The sequence below is a fragment of the Ochlerotatus camptorhynchus genome, unplaced genomic scaffold, assembly GCF_037179485.1.
Source record: "Ochlerotatus camptorhynchus isolate MF236.1 unplaced genomic scaffold, CSIRO-AGI_Acam_v1.1 ptg000040l, whole genome shotgun sequence".
In the NCBI taxonomy this organism is placed as follows: Eukaryota; Metazoa; Arthropoda; class Insecta; order Diptera; family Culicidae; genus Ochlerotatus; species Ochlerotatus camptorhynchus.
Genome location: NW_027040531.1, coordinates 675,436 through 689,004, shown reverse-complemented (window position 1 = coordinate 689,004; position 13,569 = coordinate 675,436). Strand labels below are relative to the sequence as shown.

At 41.5% G+C, this 13,569-nt stretch overlaps 2 protein-coding genes across 3 annotated transcripts; one reads left to right on the top strand and one right to left on the bottom strand.

The window, feature by feature from the left end:
* Nucleotides 1–695: 695 nt before the first annotated feature.
* On the top strand, nucleotides 696–10,353 carry LOC135712979 (insulin-like growth factor-binding protein complex acid labile subunit). The gene is made up of 5 exons (XM_065236084.1): nucleotides 696–1,029; nucleotides 8,523–8,662; nucleotides 8,735–9,038; nucleotides 9,106–9,632; nucleotides 9,692–10,353. Exons 1-5 carry the CDS (start codon nucleotides 740–742, stop codon nucleotides 10,333–10,335), a joined length of 1,905 nt encoding a protein of 634 aa, XP_065092156.1. The 5' UTR covers nucleotides 696–739; the 3' UTR covers nucleotides 10,336–10,353.
* A 40-nt stretch (nucleotides 10,354–10,393) lies between these two features.
* Nucleotides 10,394–12,462, bottom strand: alien (COP9 signalosome complex subunit 2 alien). 2 transcript variants are annotated; one of them, XM_065236130.1, is made up of 5 exons: nucleotides 12,248–12,460; nucleotides 11,917–12,111; nucleotides 11,723–11,848; nucleotides 10,848–11,662; nucleotides 10,394–10,772 (listed from the first exon to the last, which is right to left on the bottom strand). In XM_065236130.1, the coding sequence occupies exons 1-5, from the start codon at nucleotides 12,299–12,301 to the stop codon at nucleotides 10,628–10,630; spliced, it is 1,335 nt and encodes a 444-aa protein (XP_065092202.1). In that variant the 5' UTR covers nucleotides 12,302–12,460; the 3' UTR covers nucleotides 10,394–10,627. The 2 variants fall into 2 exon arrangements, with proteins under 2 accessions (XP_065092202.1, XP_065092191.1); XM_065236119.1 differs by having other exon boundaries at nucleotides 10,848–11,848; nucleotides 12,248–12,462.
* Between the last annotated feature and the right edge of the window lie 1,107 nt (nucleotides 12,463–13,569).

The following is a 13,569-nucleotide window of genomic DNA, read 5'->3' as shown; positions in this document are numbered from 1 at the left end:
AGGTACCGTGTGGTGCTCGTTCACCGCTCATTTTAGAGCAACATCAAGTTCACATTTTTAGTTAAATTAATTTTCATTAATGTATTGAGCGTATTTTTGCGATAAATTTTTAAAACATTCAAAACAAGCAATATTTTGAATTGTTTATGTTTTGAGAGTTGGTGCATATGTAGATTGAGGTTAAGGTTCTGGCCATTTAACGCATTCTATGGTTTGTAAGTTATTGAGGTATTAGATATTGAATAAACACTCGCCTTTGTTATGAAATATTGGTAGTAATGCCTATTTTAGGTTTAGTTTAGTTTGTGAGCGATGAAGGGAACCCTTGATCGTTGTTGGGTTTCCATTCACCGCTCATATCGATGTGAACAAAAGATTTTTTTTCGAGTATATACAGTGAAATAAAAGTATCGATGGTTACACGTGATCTGCTGCAGCAGGTATCTTAAATGAGTGAATTAGTCGGTTGAAAAAATGTTAGAATACATTTTGAGAACTTTATCAACGCTCATTTCGAGGTCGTACCGTGAACAGGCACCACACGGTACAATATAAGCTTTTTGTATCTTATCAGAACTGATAGGTACCCACTTGATACAATGAAATCGATTGTAGTAGATACCGTGCTACAACCGTTTTTCTATACCAAAATTGAGTCAGTCTTAGTTACCTGGTTAGTCTACATTTAACTCGCATTAAGTGAATATGTCGCATTAAGCGCCACTCAGATAATTTAAGCATGAACCATTTAAATAACAAAAAGCCACGTTATGTTGCGCTGCTATTGCTGCTAAGTGCAACGCTTCTACGTGCAACAGGTGTAATACAGATGGTTGAAATCTGCTCGTTGTGTTTCTGCTTTGAAGACGTCGACAACGACGAGGTCACTGTTGAGTGTCTTGGTGGAGGACAGTCTACCAAATTCTTCGACTTGAAGAGCATCGTTTGGCCTGTGGCAAAGGATGCCACCAGTGTACCGCTGAAAGTGCGAGCACACTTCGGGGGTCTACACTTGCAGCATTTGCCAAAGTGAGTAACGAACGTCGATAATTCGTTGCAAAAGAAAAATGTGATGATACATTACGAACTTGAAATTGAATCCGCCCTAACGGTGACTCGGTTGCAAGCTGCTTTATCTACGACACCGGTTGCTTATCGTTGTGAAACGGTTTTGTGACTATAAAGCCCTGAGATACCCTTTCAAAGTGATAAGAAGTGATAACGAAAGAAATGTCAATAAACGCCCATGCTGCCAATGCTTTTAATGTTGCGGTCGTTTGAAATTGCTTTGCGTTACCTATAAGTTCTTGTGCGTGCATAACGATGTTAATGTTTAAGTGAAACGCATCAATCATTGTTGTAGACGGTAACAGTCTACATATTACAACGCCGTTGAAATCAGAAACGACCGTTGGTGACCGCATGTTGTCCTTTCTTCTTCTGTTCATCACTCGTGAAAGGCGTCATGAAGAATCAGCTTGTAGAGCTGGACCGATTTGAGTCCATTCACTTTCAGTACTTTCGACAAAGAGTCGGTTTCCATGTCAGGAAGGCCGCGCAGAACCACCTTTAGCGGTTTGTTGGTCTAGTAGATGTCGTGGAAAAAGTACTCCATCTTCATTTTATCCAGCATAGTTTGAACCACCTTGTAGTATAGTCGCTATATTCATAGTCTGGCGGATAAAATTTCGATCTATCAAAAAGCGAGCCTTGAGTCACGAGAAAATGGTTTCCGACGTTTTGTTCGCAATAGCTGATGTGCTCTTTTCTGTTGTTAGTCGTGATTTGCTCGTTTATTGGTTCCGCTATTTGACAGCTTAATTGGTTCCCGAGATTCTATCCTCCAGACTATGAATGTAGAGTTTTGTCACAGAACAGAAGTGAAACCATAGAGGTAGCTCTATAAGACAAGAAGGTCGTGAAGAAACGTGCTCAACTTTTTGGCTCAGGGGTCACATTGCGAATCTCAAAACGAAAGACTTTGTACAAATGCTTGTATGAAAAAGTTTTTCGTCTCGAGATGCACAATGTGGTCCCAGCTCTGGTACTCTCTTCGCTCCCAAGCTAATCAATTCACCCCTCGAAACATAGGAAAATCCACGAACCCCTCATTTTATCTGTCAAACTTTCATAACGAATCAAAATAAACATATAGCGAATTCATTTATTAAGGCCGGAACGGCAGCGGCAGCGGAAAAGCCCGATCTGAGTAAGCCAATAAATTGTCGAATTGAAAACTAGTTAGAACCAAATCGACTTCGGTTAGGCATCTTGATGTCATTTGTGACAACTGTCAAACTTTCCGTTTCCGTTCCGCTTCCGCCCACATTGCGTTGAGGCCTTTATTCAGTTCCAACCTGGATCGGGTATCAAGATTGGGTCTGCTTGTTTTCTGAAAAAACGTCAGTTGGCTCGTTTGTTTTTAAAACCTAGCTCAGGTTGAGGTTCGCACTGACAAAAAGTTCGGTTTCGCACTGTAGTCTGTACTGTAGTGGTGTAGTCGTAAGAGTGAATGCTTTCTCACTCCAATGGATCTGGGTTCAATCCCAGCCGAGGTCGGTGGGATTTTCTGAGGCATAAAATCTCTGTTCACGTCTTCCTTCGGAAGGGAAGTAAAGCCGTTGGTCCCGGCCCATGTGTGTTGAGTGGGTGCGATATCCATCCATCTTCTGCCTGCAGTTAAGATAGGCAGCATGCTATGATAGTGTGAGTGCGCTTAGAAAGCCCGTATGGAACGCTACCACAACGCATCGCTTGTTGAGTAGAAAAACGAACCACGTTATAGATTCACCGATTTGTTTGCACTTCCTCTTCTGTTCTGTGCTTCTGTGCACAAGCGGTCAATCGTCTCCCGCAAGTTAGTCGGGAATCCCTTAATGAAAAACGGCTATTGACGAGTGCACGAATGGATTTGAGTTCACTCACTCGACAAAAAGTGACACAACAGCGGGGCCCTGTTTACTAAAAATGAACACATATGTGTTCATTTTTAGTAAACAGGGCCCCGCTGTTGTGTCACTTTTTGTCGAGTGAGTGAACTCAAATCCATCCGTGCACTCGTCAATAGTTTCTCCTTCTTTTCGACCTTCGATTCGTCGCCGTTTTCCAGTAAGGCGTGACGGTTGTAAGCTAGCTCCTTCGTCGATACCGACTGAATGTTGGTGGCGTTTGTCCGGGACCATTTCCTGGAGCACTCGCGTCACTACGTGATTTCCCCATGCTGAGGTCTAACGATGCGTCGATGCCATATAATTTTGCAAATTGTCTGCACGAAAGCTAATGAATTGTCTGTACTTGTCTGCATCAGGAATTTTGAATGATGGTGGATGAAGGGGGTTGGGTGAGATATATTTCAGAACAGGGTTGCAATTGCTTATTTCACATAACAACATATTTTTCGTGGACAAATTTCTGTTATTTTCAGGGTAATCTTTGTAATAAGAAAATATAAATGAACAGTAATTGAAAGTTCTGGAAAAGCCTTCCTGAGACTATATTGAGGTTTTCCAGAATTTTCCGAATCTTTTTTTTTCTGCTTTTCTCCAGAGTCGATGTTATAATAAGAGTCCCGCCAAGAGAAAATATTGCGAACAAGCAGCACTGTTTGGGATTTATTTTTTAAAAGCATTTTTAATGTTTATTAAAATCTAGAAAAACATCGTGTCATATAAGAAACTAATGACCGTTTCTAAAGCTGCTGAAGAAATATCAACGATAAGTTATAAGAAACTACTGATAGACCTTATTTTTCTGATCAAGAAATCTTGTAACAGTTTTGAAATTTTGAGCTGTGAGCTATCGTGCATACTAAAATCATAGAGGTAACTCTAAGACTAGAAGGTCCCGAAGAAACGTGCTCAACTTTTTGGCTCAGCTCTGGTACTCTCTTCGGTCCTAAGCTAATCGATTCACCCCTCAAAATATAGGAAAATCCACGAACCCCTCATTTTATCTGTCAAACTTTCATAGCGAATCAAAACAAACATTGTGTAGTACTAGAATTTCGACTAGAATGGGGTACGTTAATCGTTTCCTTGGGACCAATACGCTAGTCAAGTAGTGAGCCAATTTAAAATCGTTAGTTTCGTATTGATTGTTGCTAAAATTGTTGGAGAAAATGATCCTTTTTCGTCTGGACAAATGGGTTGAGGGAAACCATCTACCATTAGTTGCCGAAGGGGCAAGAAAACGAACGACTGTCTCGCGTTGCTTTCCACAGAAATTCAGTTGGTTTTTGCTAAAAAAGAGCAAATGGCTTCTGTGTTTTTGTATATCAAGGGGACTTTTGATTCAGTATCAGTTGAAGTACTTTCAGACAAACTACACGCTTGTGGTCTTTCTCCATTAATTAATAATTTTGTGTACAATTTGCTGTCAGAGAAACATATGAACTTTTCTCATGGAAACTCTACTGTTTCACGATTTAGCTACATGGGTCTCCCCCAGGGCTCATGTTTAAGCCCCCTTGTGTATAATTTCTATGTCAGAGAAATTGATAATTTATTGTTTTAGTGACAACTGCACGTTGAGACAACTTGCAGATGACGGCGTAGTGACTGTCACAGGGCCTAAAGCACTGCAAGGACTCTTACAGGATACCTTAGATAATAAGTCTACATGGGCTATTCAGATAGGTATCGAATTCTCCACGGGAAAAACTGATTTGGTCGTTTTTTTAGGAACCATAGCCCAGCACAACCGAACCTTCAACTTTAAACCGATCACTCATTCTATGTCCTTCTTTGGGATTTGATTTGATTCCAAATGCATCTGGAGATCCCACATTAAGTATCTGAAGCGGAAATGCCAACAAAGGATCATTTTTTCTCCGTACAATTACCGGAACGTGGTGGGGAGCCCATCCACAAGATCTGCTAACGTTGTACCGGACGACGATTTTATCGGTTTTAGAGTACGATAGTTTTTGTTTCCAATCAAACTGGAACGTATCCAGTATCGCTGTCTTCGTATTGCGTTAGGATGCGTGTACTCGACTCGTACGATGAGCCCCGAAGTGTTTTTTTTCCTTTGGTTTGTTTTTTCCGTCGATCTTGTTTTCCGTGCTGAGCACCAATGCTACCGACGTGCCAGGAAGACAGCTCCCACCACACCTGGACCCTAACTATCGACCCATCAATCAACTCATGAACCGGGGACCAACGGCTTTACTTCCCATCCGAAGGAAGGCGTGATCAGAGATGTTATGCCTCAGAACATCCCGGCGGCGCCGACTGGGATTGAACCCAGGCCTGCTGGGGTGAGAGGTAATCACGCTTACCACTACACCACCGGCGCCGTTAGCCCCGAAGTGTTGGCGAGTATATTACCACTCGCGAATCGGTTCACCGAATTGACCCTCAGCCTCCTCACCCGCTGTGAACTTATCAACCCCTTGGTAATCGATAACTTTGGAAAGCTTGTTGAACTTAACCCTCAAACTTGTTTCATGACTATGTACTACGTGTACATAACACAGGATGTCAACCCTTCACAGCATAATCCTCATCGTGTATGCTTCACCGATTTCGGCAATTCAGTTAGTTTTGATTTATCTATGACGCGGGAGATTCGCGGAAACCCAGAGCGTCATCGTTCCATGATTGCTCCGTCATTATACACTGCAAAGTTTGGCCAAGTTGATTCCGCAAGATCGTTCTTCACAGATCGATCACTAATAGAGGCGTCCGCTGGTTTTGGTATTTTTAACGAACTTCATAGCGCCTCTCGAAATGGTCATGCTCCTTGTTCCGTATATGTCGCTGAGCTGGCGTCAATACATTATACTCTAGAAACTATTGCCTCACTATCACCCGATCACTATTTCATATTTAAGGATAGTCTCATTTCTGTCGAGGCTATTCGCTCCATGAAAATCCGAGAGCATCTAAGTGCTTTATCTTTGCTAAGGTAGGCGCTATGGAAGGCGACAAATCGCCTACAACGAATTTTTCTTCATTTATCGTCAACAGTCGCTCGCCAGTAGGTAGAATAAATGGAGTGAAGGGAGTTTGGGACGATGGCTATATTCGATCATCCCTAAGGTGTCGAAGAGTCCTTGGTTCAAGGGGTTGGATGTGGGTCGAGACTTTATTCGTATGATGTCTCGCCTCATGTCCAATCACTACTCGTTAAACGCTCACTTGTTCCGTGTTGGGCTGGGGGACAGTAATCTCTGTGAATGTGGACAAGGTTACTAGGACGCAGTTCACATTATTTGGCCATGTGCTGAGCATCGTGGAGTCAGATCTGAGCTATGCGATTCCCTTCGTGCTGATATCAAGTTGAATAGAAATAAGTTCATGTTTTAGGAATAGTGAAATATTTGTATCGTAAATCATATTTCAAATCTCCTTCTCCCTCTCCCTATCCATAAAATTGGAAATCTCCACTAACCTCAAGACGACCTGGAGGTTCAATTGCTGTAACTCTAGATTTAAGAATAAGATTAAGTATGTTTAACGTAAATGCTAACTTGGCTCTGTAAAGTTTATTCAATTGAGCCTGAGCAAATAAAAAAATCTAAAAAAAAATCAGAAATATCATGAAATTCTTCTTAAAGCTACCAGTAATTTTCCTAGTTACTATCCTCGTAATTATCTTGGAATTTTTGTTGAAATTTCATAGAAATTTTCCTGAGAATTACCTTGGAATCCTTCTTAAAATTCGTATGCAGATATGTAATTCAATAATTAAATTCCTTTGAAATTCTTCTCAAATGTGTTTTTTACTCTGTATTTTCCTGATTCTTTGCTAAGAATTTCCTTTAAATTATGCTCAATTTTTAATGCATTATTCTCAAAATATGATCCTTTAGGTATTTTTTCACGGAATTCTCTTTCACGGAAAGTTCTTTTTGAATCTTCTTCAGTGAAATTATCCTCAGCATACCTTTTTATTTCATTTTATAAATCTCTTTTAATTCTTCTTAAAATTCATCTGGTGTCGTCCTTCCGATTCAAACCTAACTCTTTTCAGAATCACATAGGAATTCACAACATCCTTTCGTGTCCCCAAATATACCTTGGATTTCATCTCAGAATTTCTATAGAAAGTCTATAGAAAATCATTCAATTGTTAGATCCCTGAAAATTATGTATTCTTAAAAAATCAAGGATCACGAATGTTTTTATAATGCACAAATCTTAACTCTAACAAAGACTCTAAACAAACGTCGAAATCAATCGTGCTCAAATACCAAATTTAAAGAATAATTTCGCTTCTTGCTGAATAAAAAAAACCGGGAATTTAGACCTTTCAACCGGGAAAAAAACCGGGAAATGGAAAATTCACTGACCCTACGGACATCTTTAAAGTACTGATGCTGGGTTCCATTTATTGAATTTTCACTTTGATGCATTTTGATGATTCGATTGGAACTTGGAACAACTTTTGACAGACGTCCATACTTTTACTATATATATTTACTATTTATAGTGCTTTAGCAAGTCCGGCTTCTGACGTCAAAATGTTTCCTTTCCAATGTCAAACCTTAAATTTTATACTGAATTCAATTGAAAATGAATACTTTTTGTCCCTATAAACACGTGGACCTGCTTAGAAGGCTTACATACCACACGGCAAGAAAAAAATACTCAAAATTAAGTTAAAAAAAACTCAACGTTGGGTTCTATCATTTGAGGTCCGCCGTTGAGTAAATCAGAAAAGCGGCGTTGGTTAAAATTTACTCAACTATTGAGTAATAATAAATAAACTCAAATATAAGTTTATTTTAATTGAGGTTGCTGTTATGCGACTTTAACCATTTCATTTTCACAAGCGTTGATAGACGAGTGGTTAACACACGGGCCCCGTAATCTCAACGTCCATGGTTCGGTTCCAGCCTGCTCCGTTTTATTATTTTTTTGTCAACTTCAGGATTACTCAAAATTGAGTTTTCTTATTTAACTTAATTTTACCTAGCCCCACGGAAGCCACGTGATGAGTGAAAGGAACTCAATGTTGGGTATTTTTTTCTTACCGTGCAAACTAGCAATTTAAAAATCGCTGTTTGTTTGGGACTTGCAAGTCAGATAACCTTCTAAACTTGAAAAATCCTACACCTCTTCTATTTTTTTCTTCTGGTTCCTTGCGATGAACAAATTCTTCCAACCTTATTATAAGTCTTATTGGACAAAAGTCTCAGCTTAAAATGGCGTTCTTAAGTAAGCTAATTTCTTCGAAAAAATCCATGGCGGCTAATTTGGCCGCCAACAATTCCAAAATTCAAACCAAAAAAATATAGTTGCCGGGGTGCAATTGGTAAGACACTGTTCTGATCATATGACACAAGGAGACGATTTCTAATATTGTAATAAATTCTCGGGCCGACCATCCCCTTACGCTGTGCTTTGCTCAACCAGGAATTATTATTATTATTTAGCTTTATTTAGGAGGCTTTCAGTCTTAGGCTGGTTCGCCTCCACTCAACCAGGAAAAAGAACTCCAGAGGGTTCAATCTCTTCTAGTTGGCATAGCTCTACCGAATCCAAACTGAAATGAATCATTTGCGTTTACTATTGCAGAATTTCAACCAGGACGAACGTAGTAGAACTGACCTTCAAAAACACCGCAATCAGTTCGTTCCAGAACGAACCGTTCGAGGGTTTCAAAAATTTGGAAACCCTTACCGTAACTGGAAACAGGTTGGGTGTCATCGAGAAAGGTAATGTAACATTCAACTCTCAGCATTCGTCACGTATAACAAACAACGTACCTATCTTCCCGTCGCACGCAGATTTCTTTGCTTTGAAAAACAATCTCAAACGCCTGGATCTGTCCAACAACTCGCTGACGGCGGTCACCGCCCTGGAGCGATCTTCCTTCGAGCAACTCGAATACATTGACCTTTCCCACAACAAGCTGAAACTTATTTCGGTACATCTAACTCGTGCTCTGCAGGATGCCAGCACGGTCCGGCTGGAGCACTGCGACCTCTACAACTGGGAAAGCGATGGCTTACCGCGCTGGAAGTGGTTGTATCTGAGTTGGAACAAGCTGACGGTGGTTGGAGGGAGCACATTTTCCAACTTGCAACAGTTGTAAGTGTAGGAGTTCCGCTTGATTTGAGTGAGCTTGAAGATTAATCTTGTGGTGTGATGTTTTTAGGCAAGCTCTCTACTTATCGCACAACGAGATCCAGTTTGTCGACCCACAAGCTTTCAGTAACCTGGATCAGCTGAATCAACTCGACCTGTCGTACAACTCCATCACAAACTTAGCCGGAAATCTATTTCTTCCCCAAGCGTTGCACATGGTAAGCATGGCTGGGAACGGTGTCGATCGCTGGCCTTTTGCAAAGATTCCAGCAGACGTGCAAGTGTTGAACATTCAGGATAACAAACTGACGGATGTGAATCTAGGACAAACGGTGAACATTTTGATTCTGAACGCTAGCAACAATCAGCTGGATGTGTTTTTCGGGGATTTCTTCCCGGAGCTGACCGAATTGGATTTGTCGGACAATCTACTTACCGATTTGCCTCGAAATTTGGGAAAGCAACTGAGGATATTGATCCTGGATGGTAACCCGTTCAAGAGGGTCTTCTTTGAAAGTAGGGTTTCGTTAAAACTGTTGTCGTTGAATCGATTGCCGAATCTGGTAGAGGTGGAAGCGTACAGCTTCTGGAAGTTGGGTGAGTTTGTTTTGTGGACACTGATTTCTTTAGTGTACATCTTTTATATGCTATTGCAGTTGGAGTCGAAGATGAGAAGGAACAAGATTGCGTTGAGATTCAAATTTCGCACTGTCCCAAGTTGCGGATCATTGAAGCGAACGCATTCGACGAAACGGATCTGTGCAAGCTGGATCTCAGCTACAATCAATTGACGTCCATTCCGGAAAATCTAACCGAATGGGAAAATCTACGCGGAGAAATCAATCTACAGGGAAATCCTTGGGACTGTAGCTGCTCCGGACAGTGGCTGGTGGATGACATCCTTCCGTTGATCTACCAAAAGGAAGATCTGCAATATCTGTTGGATGACTTGCGCTGTGCTGGGCCTGTAAGTCGTAAGGATGCTCGGCTGGTGAAGTACCTTAATCATAGAGGGGCATTTTGCGGAGGACCACAGCTGGCTCGTCTGGTAGACGGCACTCAGCCAGGTGATCTTTCCAAAGCGGGATTTCCGATTATAATTTGCTCTGCCGACGATGAAGCTTGCTGGCATGTCCACAAGGGCACAGGATTTATAGCATTCTGTGTAATGCTGGCGGTCACGATGCTGGTTAGTATCGCTATGTTGGTTGCTATCGTCATTCGAAGAAAACGGAAAACTCAAAAGAACACTTTTGATAGCGATTGGCTTATGAAGAACAATAATTATTATGAAAAATAAAATTTTAAAATACCATCGGGAGAATTCTTTCGCAAGAATAAAAAAATATCACCTAAAATTCCGGTTTTATAATAACAACGGTTGACTCCTTCCGTAGGTCTTTATTGTAAGCTTCCTCTACACACTCTCGGTCTCTGTTTCGTTTCTAATAATCATGTTGCATGGTAGTTGTAAGCGATTTGAGGTCGGAGGACAGACTAGCCTTCCCCGCGCTTTCATCTAAGCTAAACTGGGAGTGAACTGTGGGCTGAACCAGTCTTTAGTCGCAGAGCAGTTGCCACAAACTTACCCTCTAGGCCATTTTGTTGATGATGGCTGTTTGTACCGAATTGATCTGGCTGGACCACTTCTCGATGGCGCTATCACGTGCTCCGCAGCGGGCTTCCTTGTTTAGTTCCAGCACCTGATTGACCTGATCGATGCGACCCTGGATGGTGCTGAAACGGAATGTCCAATTTCAGATTTCATTTCATTTTTGTATCTAGTCACCAAACTGCACCGATATCACTTACCTATCCAAAATACAGGAAACCAATAAACTCTCCACCTCGACCGGTTCGATGTTCAGCTCGTTCGAAATGAACGGGATTGTGATCTTCGTATACGGGCGAATTAGCTTGATCAGCACCTGGGTCCGGATGTTGCGCAACAGGTCCTCGATGTGCTCCCGGATGAACGGATCGGCCATGATGTTGTTTCGATTGTTCCGTAGAATTGACTCAAACTCCATGATGTCATTGTTTTGGTAGCTTACCACCAGGTTGGTCATTGCCAGTATCTCCGGGTCGTTCTTGTACGGTTTCGCTTCCTGCGAATCGAACGGATTGATTCCCGATTTCATAAGCATATTCGCTAGTACCAGATACTTGAGGCAGGTGGTGCGCCGAGACGAACCCGACTCATCGTAGTTTTTGAAAGCTTCGAAAAAGTCCGTGTGAGCCTTTTCGAACTCACCCTCCCGGAGGTGCATCTTTCCGCCGCACTCCCGAATAACACCCATAATCAACGGGTGCGGGATTGCCGATTTTATGTGCAACGACTGCTCGTAGAGGGCTTTCAGCTTCTTGTTGTTCTTCTGAACGGTGTACATTTGGATTTCAAGCGCGTAGATTTCCAACAGCTGGGTTCCCTTCTTCAGGTCATCCTCGCCGTCGTCGGTTTGACAGGATTGGTGCAGCTGTTTGAGGATCTTTTGTAGCTTTCCGAAGTCGTTCCGGTCAAAGTACAGCTTGCCAAGTTTAGTGTTGGTTTTGAACCAGAGCCGATCGTTCTTTGCATCCTTCAGCGCATCTAGCGTGGTTTCGTAGAAGTTTTGCAAGAGTTCCATCTGCATCAATAACAAAATCAATAATTCAATCAGCAAAACGAGAATCACAATAATCCTTACATTTTTAGACGTGGAGATGTAATCCAGAATTGAATTGATCGACTTCTCCGAATGGTTCCTTGTCACAGCGCTTTTGATATAGGTCAGCAATTGTTTATACCGGGACATCATTTCCGGGTAATTTTGCTAAAATACAGAAATGTTGTCATTAACTCCAAGTGTCATACCATCAATCACCCCAAGCAGCAGCATACCAATTTGAAGTTAATCTTAATCATCTGTTTGAGTGCCTTAAAACCCCATTCGCCCTTCTCGCCGTTCTCCAGGTCCAGCACCTTCTGGAAGGACTTAAGCGCTTCCTGGGGAGCTTCCTCCTTGAGCGCCTTACTGTTGTAGTACTGATTTTCCAGATCCACATCCGGCTCCGAGTTGCTGTCCTCGGAGTATTCCTATAACCAGCGGCACCACAACAAAACAAAACCGTTAGATAAAAATAGTCACAAAGACTGTCGCCGTTCCCAAAGCTGAAGACCAGACGGGAAATCTTTTTCTTCTTCCCTAATCTAAATTTTTTGCAACACTTACCAGCCCGTAGTCTTCCTCATCTTCGCACATGAAATCATCGTCGATGTCGGACATTTTCGCTGATTTTTCCTTGTGCTACCGGTTTCCGCTACAAGTACGCCGGCTTTAACGCTCAAATCTGCCGGATTGTCGCCGCTTTTGTAACTGAAAATCACGTAAAAAGAATTTTCTTTCGCTGCTGTTATCGACGAACGAAAACTCGGTTTGCTTTTTCTTTCGATTGAGCGAGTCGAGGGATGACGTTTGATCTTCTTTTCGGCGTTTTCGGCTTCGGGTTTCTCCTTTGGTTTTTTGCATGCGGTACAACGCATACGAATGACAGGACAAAGAAAAGAGGGTGCAATATTGCTGAGGGGTAGGAAATGTATGTTGTATGCAAGTTGTGTTCAGGAAATTTTCGGGCAGATTATAGTCGCTACACAGAAACAAAATCCATTGGCAAAAATACTACACGGATAGAAATCTCCTTATACCTTTTGGCAAATTTCCATTGCTGATTATTCATAAAATGTATAAGTCAACTAATAAGCAGACGCCTTGCAAAAAGTTAATAAAGATCATGTGTCAAATGAAATGTATAAGCGGTCACACATACCTTTTATGCATTCTAGTAGGACCTATGTGGTTTGTCTTATGGAATGTATAAGGCTGATGCTTTGGCAAAAATGTATAAGTGAAAGACATGAATTAAATAATTGATTTTCGTTTCGTGTATATTGATGGTTTAAATTAAATACTCCCACCGATAGATTTTTGTAGAAACGAAATCCATTTAATTTTACTATTGTTTCTTTCAAAACTACTATGCCGTATGAGTACACGCTTATTCTGGTCAACTCAAAATTGAGTCGAATGTTCTCATCTCAGCGGCAAGTATGGCTACTCAAAATTGAGTAGCCTTATTTTGACTCACTTTTGAGTAAACTACGTTCTCACGTAGACTGAGTCAAATCCACTCGCCGGTATTTTCAGTTGCAGGGAGAGTTTTTGTTTTGATTTTTATTCAAGGAAATGGAAATTGCCTGCTCCGGATTCATTCTACCGGAGCAAAAAACGGTTCAACACCGTTTCCCTAAGCAATTCGTACTTGCCTGAAGGCATTTCAGCCGGTTTTGAGTTACATTTTCTATGAGGTTTCCTCCGACATGACTGGCATTTTTTCCAAGTCTAGGATTTTGCTGACTGAGTGGCTTTTACTCAGTTTGACATTTCTCGTTTACTCAATTTTTGACAACTCGATACATCGGACGAAAGTGAGTACGATCGACTCACCTGGTGAGTAAGCAGAAGTTAGCGTGTAAGCATAGTTTTGACAGAATTGT

What these genes read in the sequence shown, in the direction of transcription:
- alien (XM_065236119.1), bottom strand. Translation starts at nt 12,301, where the DNA reads ATGTCCGACATCGACGATGATTTCATGTGCGAAGATGAGGAAGACTAC. An exon ending in ATGAGGAAGACTACGGGCTG is followed by an intron (nt 12,112 to 12,247) that starts GTAAGTGTTGCA and finishes CGCTGGTTATAG; the next exon opens with GAATACTCCGAGGACAGCAA. An exon ending in GTTTCCTGTATTTTGGATAG is followed by an intron (nt 10,773 to 10,847) that starts GTAAGTGATATC and finishes ATTCCGTTTCAG; the next exon opens with CACCATCCAGGGTCGCATCG.
- LOC135712979 (XM_065236084.1), top strand. Translation starts at nt 740, where the DNA reads ATGAACCATTTAAATAACAAAAAGCCACGTTATGTTGCGCTGCTATTG. An exon ending in GTTGGGTGTCATCGAGAAAG is followed by an intron (nt 8,663 to 8,734) that starts GTAATGTAACAT and finishes CGTCGCACGCAG; the next exon opens with ATTTCTTTGCTTTGAAAAAC. An exon ending in GTACAGCTTCTGGAAGTTGG is followed by an intron (nt 9,633 to 9,691) that starts GTGAGTTTGTTT and finishes ATGCTATTGCAG; the next exon opens with TTGGAGTCGAAGATGAGAAG.